At 38.7% G+C, this 14,513-nt stretch overlaps 1 protein-coding gene across 1 annotated transcript in view; it reads left to right on the plus strand.

The window, feature by feature from the left end:
* GPR158 (G protein-coupled receptor 158) overlaps positions 1-14,513 on the plus strand; it is a 294,774-nt gene that overhangs the window by 216,089 nt on the left and 64,172 nt on the right. The window contains exon 5 of the mRNA XM_065919570.1: positions 115-183. Coding sequence (XP_065775642.1) covers positions 115-183 — 69 coding nt within the window. The remainder of the gene's footprint in view (positions 1-114; positions 184-14,513) is intronic.

The following is a 14,513-nucleotide window of genomic DNA, read 5'->3' on the forward strand; positions in this document are numbered from 1 at the left end:
CACCCCCACCAAAGAATGCTGTTCTGCTTGCGGCATTGTCACAATAGCATAAATTGTTCCATGCCTAGAAATGTCAGTTAATATTGACATTTTTATTTTTGTTATTTTTTTCAGAGCATCAGGGCATCGGGCCTTATCCTGTTGGAAACAATCCTTTTTGGGTCTCTGCTTCTATACTTTCCGGTAAGTAACATATTTTTATAATTGCATTTCAAAAATAACCGTTTTATTTTGTTGTAGAAGTATATTTGCTTGTATATACTATATTGTTTATATGTTTATATCTGTGTACAAATTTGTATGTCTATATTTATATTGTTTACTGTATAGATGTAGATGTAAATGGCTTTACAGATATTCAAATCCTGGCTCTTATCTGGGTGACCTTAGACAAGTTGGTTAGCATTTCTAAACAAACCTTGGTTCCTCCTGTAAAATGGTGATAATTATACTTTTCTTCCCAAATTTGTGAGAAGCAGTTAAGTGTGTAAGTGAACTCACGTGAAAGGAATGTTTGGTATATTCATATAAATATTGGTTTCCTTCTGCTTCCTTCCTACTTGAATCAGAACCAGGAGACACACCAAGTAGTTAATGCTGAAAATTTCCAAGTGGTTATGTAGAAAAATAAACAGAATAAATGTGTGGGGGTACTAGTGGTGCAGATAATCATAATCTAGACCTTCCTATGACACTAGTTATCTATCTGTAACCAGAAAATAGTATTGATGCTACTGATTCAATTCAACCAACTTCTGTTCAGCAGTGCTTTGGTCAGTGTCATTTCTCCTGCACAAACTTCAGTCCTGTGGGAGTGATGATCTGTTTGGTTGTGGCTCACATTGTATCTATAGCAGGAACCTAATGCCTGTCTTCATAGTGGAAGCACAGTAGATACGCAGTGAGTGATTGAAGAAGGTTATACTTGCATGCGTTTAAGAACTATACCCTAAAGTAGTGACTGTTGTCCTTTTGAAATAGCCTCCAAAGAATCTGCTTGATTGTAGAAGACCAAGAATGATAGTCCTTATTCATATTACTTTATTTAGTACCTGCTAGTTTTTAGCTAGGCATTAACACACTTCTTAACATTATTTTTAGGTGTTAGTAAATTTGGGTTTATTTTTTACTAATAAGATTCATACTTATTCAAATCCAGGGGCCGTAATAAAGGATACGGGCCTAAAATCTATAGAAGAATTTTAAAGCCTTTTAAACAGAAGAAGTATTCTAGAAAAGAAGGATGTTGGAAAGAATGGCAAATGTTAGGCTGCTAAATATTCAAAGCAGTCATTAGAGACCCTTTCATTGACTGGAATCCAGTTTTGAAAACCGTCTAATGGACCTATACCTGTGACATCAGCTACAGAGAAAAAGAGGAGAAAGAAATGGAAACTTAAAGAGAACAAAAGATAACACCAATTCTACTTGACAGTTCTGTTATGCCTGGGAGGAAAAAGGGAAGAGAAGACTTACCAAATCAATCCTGTCCAACAGGAACCTTAGGATACCTCACTATGTTGACTTCATCTTTAACTGTCTGGTTCATCTTTCATAACATAAATTCTTTCTTCAACTTCTTGAAATATTAATGGGTAGCTTTCCAGTTCATGCTGTGTACTTTGGTTTTAAATAAGTTAGTAAATAGTGTTCATGCTCTGATGGTAGAAAGGGCCAAATTATTCAATGAAGACTTGGATATAGCATAAAATGCAGAAGGAGAAAAGACATAATATACTAGTGATTGAATATGGAAAAGAAAGTAGTTTTGTTTTACGTGAGAGAATGGGGATGATGTCTCATCCCCATCTCAAACCTCTGTCTACCTAGGGAATGTTTATGTAGGTGGGTGTACATGCATAGAAATTTTTGACAAGAGTAAGTTGGTCTTTAGACCAAAGCTCATTGGCTTTCTTAGGTTTAACAGAAATGAAGTTTATGACTTTGAACTTGAGTTTTTCCTTTAAGGAGGACCTCTGTAATAAGTGATAAAGGTGACTGAGTAAATATAGCCAAAGGATCTAATTATTTGACAGTGTAAATGTGACCTCTACGGATCTGTTAAATATCTTACTACTTTCTCTGTTCCTTGTGTGGCCTGAACCAGAATTGCTCATAAACTTTTTACTGGGGGTTACAGTTTTTTTTTTTTTTTTTTAAGTGTTCTTGAGTAAATTAGAATTGTTTTTCAAGCTAGGTAACTCCTTGGAAGGACGCTTTGAGGATATTCACTGTTCTAGTGAGTTGTTATGCAATGAGCCTTTTCTTCTTTTTATGCTGCATATTGTTGTACAGATTTGCAAGAATTAAGGTTATTTTTGCCTTTTCTAAGCAATCTTAGACTACAGACGATTTCATAACAATGCTTATATTGGAAAGTCCAAATTAGAGATTGTCATCATTCTGTAGATAAGGACAAACCAAAATCTGACTAAATTTAGCATTGTTATAATTGGGTAGCAGAGAGCTGAAGCATTTAAAACATTTTCTTACAGACTCTCAAAAGAGACTCATAATTTGAAGCCCATAGATTTGCGAACAAATGATTAGTCTTCATAATCACCTAAATAAAACTTTCAATTTATAAAAGAAAGAAAAAAACTTTAAAAATCAGCTAAAGTGTGTTTTTCTTGCTGAATCACATAAAATGACATATTATGGATTAGTAAAGCATATTAAGTAATATGGAGTCTAGAGGTTTGTTTTTGGCTTGGCTCAACCTTCAATTTCTGCCAATAAAGTGCATTTTTTCCCTCTAACCTTGGTGATCTGTTTGATTGGTGGATGTGCCTTTCTATAAAGGACACCAATACATGTATAAATATGGTACTTACTCTCAGGTTGTTCCCCCTACACTCACACCCCCCAAGTCCTATTAAGAAAAGAGCTGTAAAATATTAGAACTAGAAGGGATATCAGACACAACTTACTCTTGATTCAGCCTCTGTTTTGCAATGAAAGAAGAGAAGCTGAGAGAAGTTACAGCTCCTCCAGCTTTCCTCCATTAGGTGATGGGAAAGCCAGGAAAAGACTAGTCTCTGGTCCCCTGGCCCGGCATGGTCTTCAGTCTGTGACATTGCTTCTGATGGAGGGGATGGATGTGAGATACAGGTGGTGTTACACAGTGTCATCAGGGAGGCCTATGTTCTTTCCTCTTCAGGCCTCCAAGGCAATAAAGGCTCAGAGAATAAAACAGGGAACCAATTTAAAATAGCTTGAGGTTTGGCACTAAGGAGTTTGATGTAAAACTCCCATGAGCTTGGGTGGACTGAGTTATTGAACCACATGGAGTTTCTGATATTCAACTGTTTTACCTACAAAAGCAGAAATGTGATCTTTCAAACCTAATCAGTCATCCTATTAGACCATGCCAGGTTGGTTTCAGCGGCAAGAGAACCTAACTCAGTTAACAGACTGCTTTCTCTGTGACCACCCCAAAGCCTAAAACTAAAACTTGGACTTCTGCTCCTGTTAGAGCACATGTGTCTCCAGAAGAGGAGAAAAACCAGGAGCATGTTACTTCCCTGCATAGAGTTCAAAGGGCAGGAAATAAAGGACAGAGAGGTGAAAATGGGGAGAAAGGGTAAGAATGAGTTCATGAGAATACAGTTGAAACAGCTAAGGTTTTAATCTATTATTATTATTACTTATTTTGATGCTCAAATTAATGCAGAATTGCCAGTGGAAGACCCTTCATGCTCCCTCTTGCCTTCTTTTGATATGTGACTTCGCCATTCTTTGAACACCTCCCTACTTGCTAGTACAACAGAAAATTGTTTCCATGCCCCAGCCCTGGACTCAGCCTCTTTCTTTTTGAAGGAGCTCTGGTGCTTTTTAGGGGGAAATGGTAGTAATTGGATTCTGGGACAGTGTGACTTCCATTGTGACAAACGCAGGGCAGAAAGTTCCCAGTTTTACAACTCGGCCACTGTTTCTCAAACCTCAGTTATCTAGGACATTTTGTAAGATTTCTCCTCAGCCCTAAGATTCTATCCTTAAGATAGTTCTTAAACTGATCTAAGACTACATCTTACTTGGTTTCATTTAGATCCATTTGGCTTGATACCAAAGCAAAAGAGGGAAAGGAAATAGAAAGGAAAGTTACTACCCAGGAGCACAGCAGTACTGTGGAGAAACAATAATATGGGGATGCGGTTTCATGCTGACATAGCTCCGAGGGTACCAGAATTACAGAGCTTCCCCAGGGGCTCCGTGGTAAAGAATCCGCTTGCCAATGCAGGAGACACGGGTTTGATTCCTGGGTCAGGACAATCCCCTGAAGAAGGAAATGGCAGTCTGCCAGGGTCCAGCCTCAGCAGGATCCAGGGGGTACCCTCTGGATGAACGGCGTAGGCGAGAGAGAGGACACGTGAGACCAGCCTTGATAGGGCCAAGTCTGCGAGGAAGAGAGAGAGAAAGAGAGAGAGAGTGACCAGACGGGGGGTGCAGAGTCTGGCAATGCTTTATTTTTTACCGTGGCTTTTATACCCTAAATTAGTACATTTCTAAGGGGAAGATAGTTTAACATTACATCAGCTTGTTCTTCACGAAACCAGGGTGTTTTCTGCATATTTCTTTGTTTATGAGGGTCTTGTACATTATCTTCTGGCCTTGGGGCCTATTAACATATTATGCAAATCAGGTGAATGTAAACCTGTTTTCTGTTTCTATGGTGACCTTAACTGAAAGGTAGCAGTCTCATAGGGCAACAGTATAGAGTAGAAGTATAACCTTGTTAACACAAAAATTAATCCTTCTGCAGAAGTTGTCAGTTGGCGTTTATCTAAGAAGTTGACCCCAGACTGACTCTGACTTTGGTGAGGCAGCCTCTGCCTAGCACTCCTGGCTGACAATTAACAACCATCTCATTGTTACCACACTAGGGCTAAGCTCTTATTTCTCTAGATCTTTAACTATATCAACAATGGTTTCTATAACACAACCTTAGCACATTAAAAGCAAAAACACAGCAAGCAAATGTTAACCCAATAGCTACTTTTAGAATAATTTTTCTTGTTTTCTAATAGGGCTTCCTCACCCCCCGAAGAGCTCTATGTCTGTTAGGGCCTTTATATGATCAGGTTCTTCATGTTATTTTATGATTAGGGTATTATAAGCAGTCATGCATATTAGTACCAAAGGCATAAATGCATTTGCCAAACAAACTAAAATACCAGCAAAGGAGTTTAAATTAAAACACTCCTTTCTCCCTGGTTAATCTCATAAAATACCACCACCTGGGAAACTTATTGATTAAAGTTGTAAATTGATTCTTATTTGGGAAGAGATCGGGGAAGGCCTTCTGCCTGTGTCACAGAAATTAAGGAGTAGTCTATTGAGGCAGGCATCAGAAAGACAGATATCATCTTTAAGGTGAGCGCTGGGGGCAGCTTTTTTAAATCCCTGAAAACCTGATCTGCCTTGCCTGTCAGGCTTTCTCCTCATGACCTTGTCATGGGTGGGATCTCGTGAGCTGGCCTTTTCGAAACCCCTGAAAACCTGATCCGCCTTCCCTGTCAGGTTTTCTCCCTCATGACCTTGTCATGGGTAGGGTCTCGTGTGTTGGCTCCCAGCAGCAGTCCACTCCAGTATTCTTGCCTGGAGAATCCCATGGATAGAGGAGTCTGGCGAGCTACAGTCCAGAGGGTCGCAAGAGAGTCAGACACGACTGAGTGACCAAACACCACACAGTGACAACAATCCCCAAACATCTAGAGGATTTCAGGCATATTGGCTTAAATGTTGAAATCAAAAGACATCAGAGAACTAGAACACCTCTTCAAGGGAGTTTGACTTGTGGGATGCCAGGTCACTTTGCTCTCTTCTCTAGGGTAGGTTAGAGGAATAGAAGAAATGGTTGGGGGACTTCCCTGGTGGTCCAGTGGCTAAGACTCCATGCTCCCAATGCAGGGTGCCCAGATTCTAGTTCCCTGGGTAGGGAACTAGATCCCACATGCCACAAGTAAGACTCAGTGCAGCCAAATAAATTTAAAAAGGAATGGTTATAAATACCCTGGGGTTCTGTGCAGTTCTATTTGCCCCCTCCTTCCTGAGCTCCTCTTCCTTAGCAGCCTTCAGACAGAGTCTGATCTGATGAGTAGGGGGAGCAGTAGTTTATGCAAAGGCATGAAGGTTATCCACTGTGCCTATTCCAGGGTATTTGATAAAGAGCTTTGGGTCAGCAATGTGTCAGGAATTTATTAATAATCTTCCTTCAGTTGAAAGAGTTCTAATAAACCAAGCCTTAAAGAGTTAAGAACTGGACCCCTAGTTTGGAGCAGTTTTCATCTTTAAGCAAATAAATACCAATTAGACTATATGTCTCAAAAATACTTTGTTGCTTTTATGAAATATAATAATTTGTTATTTACAGACTAGGATAAAATGGAAAATACAAGGAAAAGATCAACAAAAATTGTTATTATCCAGAGATAATCATTGTATACATTTGATCATTTGAGACATCTGTATATGCACATATATAAATTGAAATAGAAACTGGATGGATGGTGGAAATTGAGATACAGATAACTTTTTTAACAAAAGTTAATTGTAATCATTATTATTTTAATCAAAACACTGAGGTGGTACAAACTATTACCAATTTTTAGATAAACGAATCTTCATAATAAACATTATTAGTTCTAAAAGAGCTAAAGTTAAAAAATATTATAAAATGTTTTAAAGTTGGGTTAGTTATTTTTTTGTTAGCTATGTTTCAACTTTTGGTAGTATCACTAAAATTCAGCTGACAGCTAAAAAATTGAACTCAAATACAATTTTTTTTGCCCCTTATTCCCACTCTCTGAGTTTTCTTGGCTAATCATTTTTGAGTTGTTAATGTTTATAATATGCAATTTTGAAGCTACAATTCACATAGTCGTTCAACCTTAGGTCTGTATTTAATGTCGTCCACTAATCTGTGTAGCCCGACTTCTTCAGTACTCGTTTATTTTTATTGTTGCTTGGTTTTCATTAACAGTTTTTCGTGCAGAAGTCGTGAGTTCTATAGTTCTTGGGTTCTTACATGTTTGAGAATCTCTGCCCATTGTCCTTATACATGAAGAATAACTTCCCTGGGTGTAAAAAAATCAAGTCCCACTTTCTGTTGCTCAGAATTTGTGATTTTTTCTGTTTCTGATCTTAAGATAACCTGATTTTTCCCATGGATGACTTTGGTATTTTTGCCTTAGTGCCAATAAGTCGTTCTTTTTAGTCTTGTGATTAAATAATCAAAAGTGCTCCTATACCCAAAAAACTGAAACTCCCTTTGCCTGGAATTCACTTCTTCCTATTATCTTTGTGACAGCTTCCTCACTTCCTTCACAACTTTGCTGAAATATCCTTAAGGTGAAGTTCACCCTGTTGACCCTACTTTAAATTGCAGACAATGCTACTCTTCATAGTACTTTTGATCACTCTCACCCTGGTAATTTCTTTTGCATGGAATTTATCACTTTATATATGAATTTTATTAATATTATTTCTTAAACATATATATTTTTTTAAATTTTCTGTCTCCCTCCACTGGAATGTAAGTCCACTCCTGTATTTCAGCACCTGGAATAGTGCCTGGCTCAACAAATGTATTTTGAATGAATATTTTTCAGACATTTTTCATTGATTAGCATATGCAGTGTAACTCTTTCCTTAAATTATTAATGATGGATTTTCATACCTTTTAAAAGTTATGTTTTGCAATTTTATTTATAATCATATTTTTAATTATAAATCTCAAGGTCAGGACCATGTCTGTTATGTTGATTTCCAACACAGCACATGAAAAATTCATGGAATTTCAATATAATTCCAACTAAAACTGTTACACATATGCATATACACATATATGAATGTATAGCTGTATACTTCTGTCTTTATCTTTGTGTCTCTCTGTTTCTAGACCACTATCTTTATCTCTATGATTTCACTATGGGGAGGTGGAAAAGAATGTGGACCCATAACAAAGAATCTTCACTTCCTGCCCACAAAGTCTTCTTTGACCTCACGCTGCACTCCTCTCTGCCTCTCTCCCTGCCACAACAATCCTGGCCCCCTTGCTCTTCCTTGAGTGAGCCTGTCATGCGCCCACCCTATAGCGTTGGCAATGGTTGTTTCTTCTTCCTGGAGCACTCTTGACCCCCATTATCTCTCTGGTGAACTCCCTCATCATCTCTAAATCTTTGCTCAAATGTCAATTCTTCCATGAAAGGGACTTAACTCATTATTTTGAAATAAACAGGAAGAGATTAAATAAAAAATTATGACATTAAAATGAGAATAAACCACCCCAGTTGCAGAGAATTTCTAATGGGACCAAATGAAGACTGATTCAACAATGATGTGGAGGCTTAAATGTCACAATTTAGTCGTAGACTAGGGACAATGAATAATCCTGAGAATGCCTTCATAGGAACAAATGAGGAGGTCAGCAGTGATAGAGAATTTGTCAGTCAGGTTTGAGTCAAAAGAGAAGAAATTGTACCTCAGCAGCAATATCATTACTAAAGCATGTTTTAGCTTTCTAGTGAAAAAAAGTATGGAAAGAATGACATATCAGTTCATTTCTAATTCCCTTGCTGGAGTTTGTGGATTAATGTCTTTGCCCTATGGGAAAAACATGGCAGCAACTCTTTTTTTTCTTTAAATATTTATTTATTTGGCTGTGCTGGATCTTAGTTGTGGCACGCAGAATCTTTGTTGTATCATGCAGAATCTTGAGTTGCAATACACGGTACATTGAATTAGTTGCTCTCCGGCATGTGGGATCTTTGTTCCCCGGTTAGGGATCGAACTTACATCCCCTGCATTGCAAGGCGAACTTTTAACTACTGGACCACCAAGGATAGTCCCTCTCTTTTTCAATTGTTACTGTTTTTCCATACAGAAATGTACTTGAGTTTTCCCATGCAGGCTCAAGACACATAAGTAATTAGCTATTTCTGAAGTTTGGTAAGTTATTTTCAGTTAGTAAAAAGGCTAACAAATTTACACGTGAAGTTTTAAGTAATATATGTGAACATGTGGTTTTAGAGAATTTAAGTCTGTGGGAAACATTCTCAGATTTGTCAGACACATATATCAGCAGATTACCACTACTCTGAGATCATATTCTTGAGCAGTTGACATAAGAAACAATGAAGATACTTAGACAGGTTTGAGATATAATTAAGAAAATAGCTACAAACAGAGTAAAAGTTGTTAATGTTAGAATTAGCAACATGTCCTGAAAAATAATTTCCAATTCAAAGTTAGTTCTTGGGTAAAAAAAGTGTAGAAAACTTAAAAACACTATAAAATGCTAGCAAAGTATTCTTTTAAAAATGACAGTTCAGTTCAGTTCCGTTGCTCAGTCGTGTCCGACTCTTTGCGACCCCATTAATTGCAGCATGCCAGGCCTCCCTATCTATCACCAACTCCTGGAGTCTACTCAAACCCATGTCCATCAAATTGGTGATGCCATCCAGCCATCTCATCCTCTGTCGTCCCCTTCTCCTCCTGCCCCCAATCCCTCCCAGCATCAGGGTCTTTTCCAATGAGTCAACTCTTCGCATGAGGTGGCCAAAGTACTGGAGTTTCAGCTTCGGCATCAGTCCTTCCAATGAACACCCAGGACTGATCTCCTTTAGGATGGACTGGTTGGGTCTCCTTGCAGTCCAAGGGACTCTCAAGAGTCTTCTCCAACACCACAGTTCAAAAGCATCAATTTTTCGGCGCTCAGTTTTCTTCACAGTCCTAGTATGTTGACATTCACTCTTACCATCTCCTGTTTGACCACTTCCAATTTACCTTGATTCATGGACCTAACATTCCAGGTTCCTATGCAATATTGCTCTTTACAGCATCAGACGTCACTTCCATCATGAGTCACATCCACAACTGGGTATTGTTTGGGCTTTGGCTCCATCCCTTCATTCTTTCTGGAGTTATTTCTCCACTGATCGATCTCCAGTAGTATATTGGGCACCTACCGATATGGGGAGTTCCTCTTTCAGTATCCAATCATTTTGCCTTTTCATACTGTTCGTGGGGTTCTCAAGGCAGGAATACTGAAGTGGTTTGCCATTCCCTTCTCCAGTGGACCACATTCTGTCAGACCTCTCCACCATGACCCAACCGTCTTGGGTGGCCCCACACGGCATGGCTTAGTTTCACTGAGTTAGACAAGGCTGTGGTCCTGTGATCAGATTGGCTAGTTTTCTGTGATTATGATTTTAGTGTGTCTGCCCTCTGATGCCCTCTCGCAACACCTGCTGTCCCACTTGGGTTTCTCTTACCTTGGCCGTGGGGTATCACCTCACAGCTGCTCCAGCAAGGCGCAGCCGCTGCTCCTTACCTTGGGCAAGGGGTATCTTCTCACAGCCACCCCTCCAAGAAGGTGACATTTTGACAAAGCAAATCATACCTTGAATGCCAGGGACTACACAGTGTCACTAAAGAGTCACAATTCAGTGAAGTGTTAATAGATATATTACTTAAGCAAGCCCGCAAAAGAGGAAAAATATAAAGAAATAATGCTACCATAGAATCATAGTAATAAAAACTCGATATCAAAATATCCAGATCCTAGTATAAGTGTGATTGAAAGAAGAATTTGGACCTGTTGTTTAGAGAGGTCAATATGAACTTTTAGGAGGAAAATTACTTTTCTAGAATATATCAGAGAAGTGTGTCAACTTACATGATTATTTTAGTTATACGTTATCTAAAAGCTGTGATTATGGTATATGACTATCTCTTCATGTTATAATTTCTATAATATGAGGGAAATAGACCATATGTTCTGAGAATTTAATCACTATAGGTGTATCTTCATAAATACTGAATGTACATTATCTACAAGAAATATCATTGTTGATTAAAGGTCTGTGGTCGCCACGATTTGTTTATCCGTAACTTTTCCACATTGAGATTTATTTTGAATGTCTTCTCTAGGCTTTGGAGATAATATGATTAATTCAAATACAGACATGTTCAGATGACATCCTAATCCAAACATTACTTTCCATTCCACTTGGACTTTTTTCATTCTTCAACTTTGATTTCTGTAACCAGCATCTACTTTTCATCATGCTTACAGAAATGTGAGAAAAAATATACTTGTTCTGCTCCGTGGTCTTGTCCACCTCACATAGTGAGTCGTGCTGTTGGGGTCTGGATGTGACTTCACCACAGCCCCCTACAAGTGCTCTTGTTCTCTGTGAGGAGGGATAAGAGGCTTTGCTCCTGGTACGGATTTTCTCAAAACAATTGCACATTTCACCTTCTGATGTAAAGCATAGCATCTCATCAGATGTTCTGAAATAAAAGACACTCTCTAAAAGAAGAGGTCAAGTATACACGGCCAGTACTTCTACCTGGGAAGTCACAGTGAAGATTACTTATTAAAGGCTTTGAGATCTACAGTAAAAGAATGCATTTAAAACTGAGTGTTTCCCAACTTGCTTGATTTTATTACACTCTTTTCTGTATAACACCTATTAAAATATTTGTAATTAATAATGCAAGTTCCATAATGTTTGCCATAAGGCATATATAATAAAAATCCTATAACATTGCAAAAGTATTATTCCATTTATATGGAGTGAAATTGTGTGTTTGTGTATGTGTCTGTGAGACCTGAGCGTATGAGATAAACTATAAGAAAGCAGGAGAATGACAACCAAGGATGCTGGTGACCTTGGATAGCAAAGTAAGGAGGCTGTGATCACAGAGGAAGAGGGGAATAAAGGGAATTTTAAGGTAATAGTAGTCGTCTTCTTAAACTAAGTGGGTAGATGTATGGGTATTTATTGTATTTATATGTGAAATTATATATATATGTGTGTGTGTGCGTGTGTATGTATATATCAGAATGAGAAATAGTTCAACCTGTTTTCATGGCTATGGATGGTCCCATAGAGATGGAAGATGATGTTGCAGAAGTGAAGTGAATATTGTCATTAAGGAAGCCCTAAGTAGACAAAAGCATATGGGCTTCGGTGAGTAAGTGGAGGGGTTGAACTTAGGTCAAAATGCATCCATTTCATTCATTGTGATAGGAAGGAAGGAGGTACCAAGCTTTCTCTTCCATAAATATCAGATGGAAATCAGGGGTCAGAGCAAAAATAAGAACTTGGGACATTTCTGATAATGTGCAATTTTTAGCTACTTCTCTTGTTTTCCTATTGTTCGGAACTTCACACTAAAGTCAGGTAGCATTTCAAGTTTGGAGCCCTGGTAAGTAAACTGCAACATTCTATTTATTTATTTTACCTTTTAGCCTCGCCGAGTGGCATGTGGGATCTTAGTTCCCTGACCAGGGATCGAACCCGTGTCCCCTGCAGTGCCAGTGTGGAGTCTTAACTGCTGGACTGCTAGAGAAGTCCCTAAACAACAACATTCTAAATAATTGGTAGTGACTTCCAAGACTTTGTGATAACTATTCCATGGTTACAATGGTCTGGCGTCATGTCTGCCCTCCAGACACTTGTGTGTGCATGCATGCTGTCATGTCACTCATGTCTGACTCTTTGCAACCCTGTGGACTATAGCTGCCAGGCTCCTCTGTCCACAGGATTCTCCAGGCAAGAATACTGGAGTGGGTAGCCAGGCCCTCCTCCCAGGGTTCTTCCTGACACAGGGATCAAACCTGGGTCTCCTACATTGCAGGCAGATTCTTTTTTTTTTTTTTTTATTGAATTAATGATTGAATTTATTTTTATTATAAGATCAGTGATACCTTTTCTGAAAATAATAAAAAAAGGTTTCTTTTCTTCATTTTGCCCATGCAGCTTGAAGGATCTCAGTTCCTTGATGAGGGATTGAACCCAAGTCACAGCAGTGAAAGCTCAAAGTGCTAACCACTAGACCACTCCCCTAAAAAAGCTTTTCTATTATTTTTTTTTCCCATTTATTTTTATTAGTTGGAGGCTTATTACTTTACAATATTATAGTGGTTTTTGTCATACACTTACATGAATCAGCCATGGATTTACATGTATTCCCCATCCCAATCCCCCCCTCCCACCTCCCTCTCCACGATTCCTCTGGGTCTTCCCAGTGCACCAGGCACGAGCACTTGTCTCATGCATCCAACCTGGGCTGGTGATCTGTTTCACCCTAGATAGTATACATGTTTCGATGCTGTTCTCTCGAAACGTCCCAACCTTGCCTTCTCCCACAGAGTCCAAAAGTCTGTTCTGTACATCTGTGTCTCTTTTTCTGTTTTGCACATAGGGTTATCGTTGCCATCTTTCTAAATTCCATATATATGCGTTAGTATACTATATTGGTCTTTGTCTTTCTGGTTTACTTCCTCTGTATGATGGGCTCCAGTCAGATTCTTTACCATCTGAGCCACCTGGGAAGCTGAAGAATACTGGTGTGGATCTTCCCAATCCAGGGATCGAACCCCTGTCTCTTATATCGTCTACACTGTCAGGTGGGTTCTTTACCACTGACCACCTGGGAGGCCCCAGTTGTACATACCATAGCAAAATGACTGTCTTTGATAGAATAGTGACTCCAGATGAAGGTACTGCCTGTCAAGTCCTATTCAGTTCAGTTGTGTTCTGATCCATGTACTTTTTGGGGTTGTCATATCAGCTATTCAGTTACTTAGGCTGTTTTTGCTATGATAAACAAATTGAGAATTTGACCATTGTCTCATTATTCTAATCTATGTGGACAGGTAGTACGGATCTTCAGGACTAAAGCTGAATTATCTGTCACATGAACTCAGATAGAGTTTTTATTAAAGATTTTAAGCTGCAAAAATTCATTAAACACTTAATAACCCAGGATTTTTGCCAACTCTTGAAAACGTTGAGTAGTGCTGGAATTTTTTCCCCTTCACTTGGTCAACCTCTTGCCAATGTATTCCACCTTTTTCTGTCCTGCTCTAATAGAATGTTGAAGATAAAAGTTGAATGTGGAACATGGGCAAATTATGCAAGTTTTAGGTAATGTTTAAATGGCATTATTTTCACCTTGGAAATCCTAGCTTGTACGAAATGGCATATTTATTTACCATTAGGTATCTTCTCAGTTTTCCTTAGCAAAATGTAATTATTTCTGTCCCTTTGTATTTGAGAAAAATGAATTCATGATTCAGTTCTAGAAAAAGCCTCATTATGATGACATGCTACAAACGTTAAGAAATGGAGCCCTGCATTCAGAGCACTGAATGTCAGGGAGGAGAAAAGGGAAAAAGGAGGGAGGAAGGAGTTTATCTCTCTTATACTTTAATACTGTTAGCATAAAAGTATTAGTGTATTAGCATCAGGGCTTCCCTGGTGGCTCAGCAGTAAAGAATCCCCCTGCCAATGTAGGAGACATGGATTCAATACCTGGGTTGGGAAGATCTCCTGGAGAAGAAAATGGCAACCCACTCCAGTATTTTTGACTGGGAAATCTCATGGACAAAGAGGAGCCTGGCAGCCTCTAGTCCATGGGGGTCACTAAAGAGTCAGACACAACTGAGCAACTTAAAAATGATAACAACGATTAGTATCACAGAATAACTAAGTATTATG

This window comes from Muntiacus reevesi, chromosome 2, assembly GCF_963930625.1.
Source record: "Muntiacus reevesi chromosome 2, mMunRee1.1, whole genome shotgun sequence".
NCBI lineage: Eukaryota > Metazoa > Chordata > Mammalia > Artiodactyla > Cervidae > Muntiacus > Muntiacus reevesi.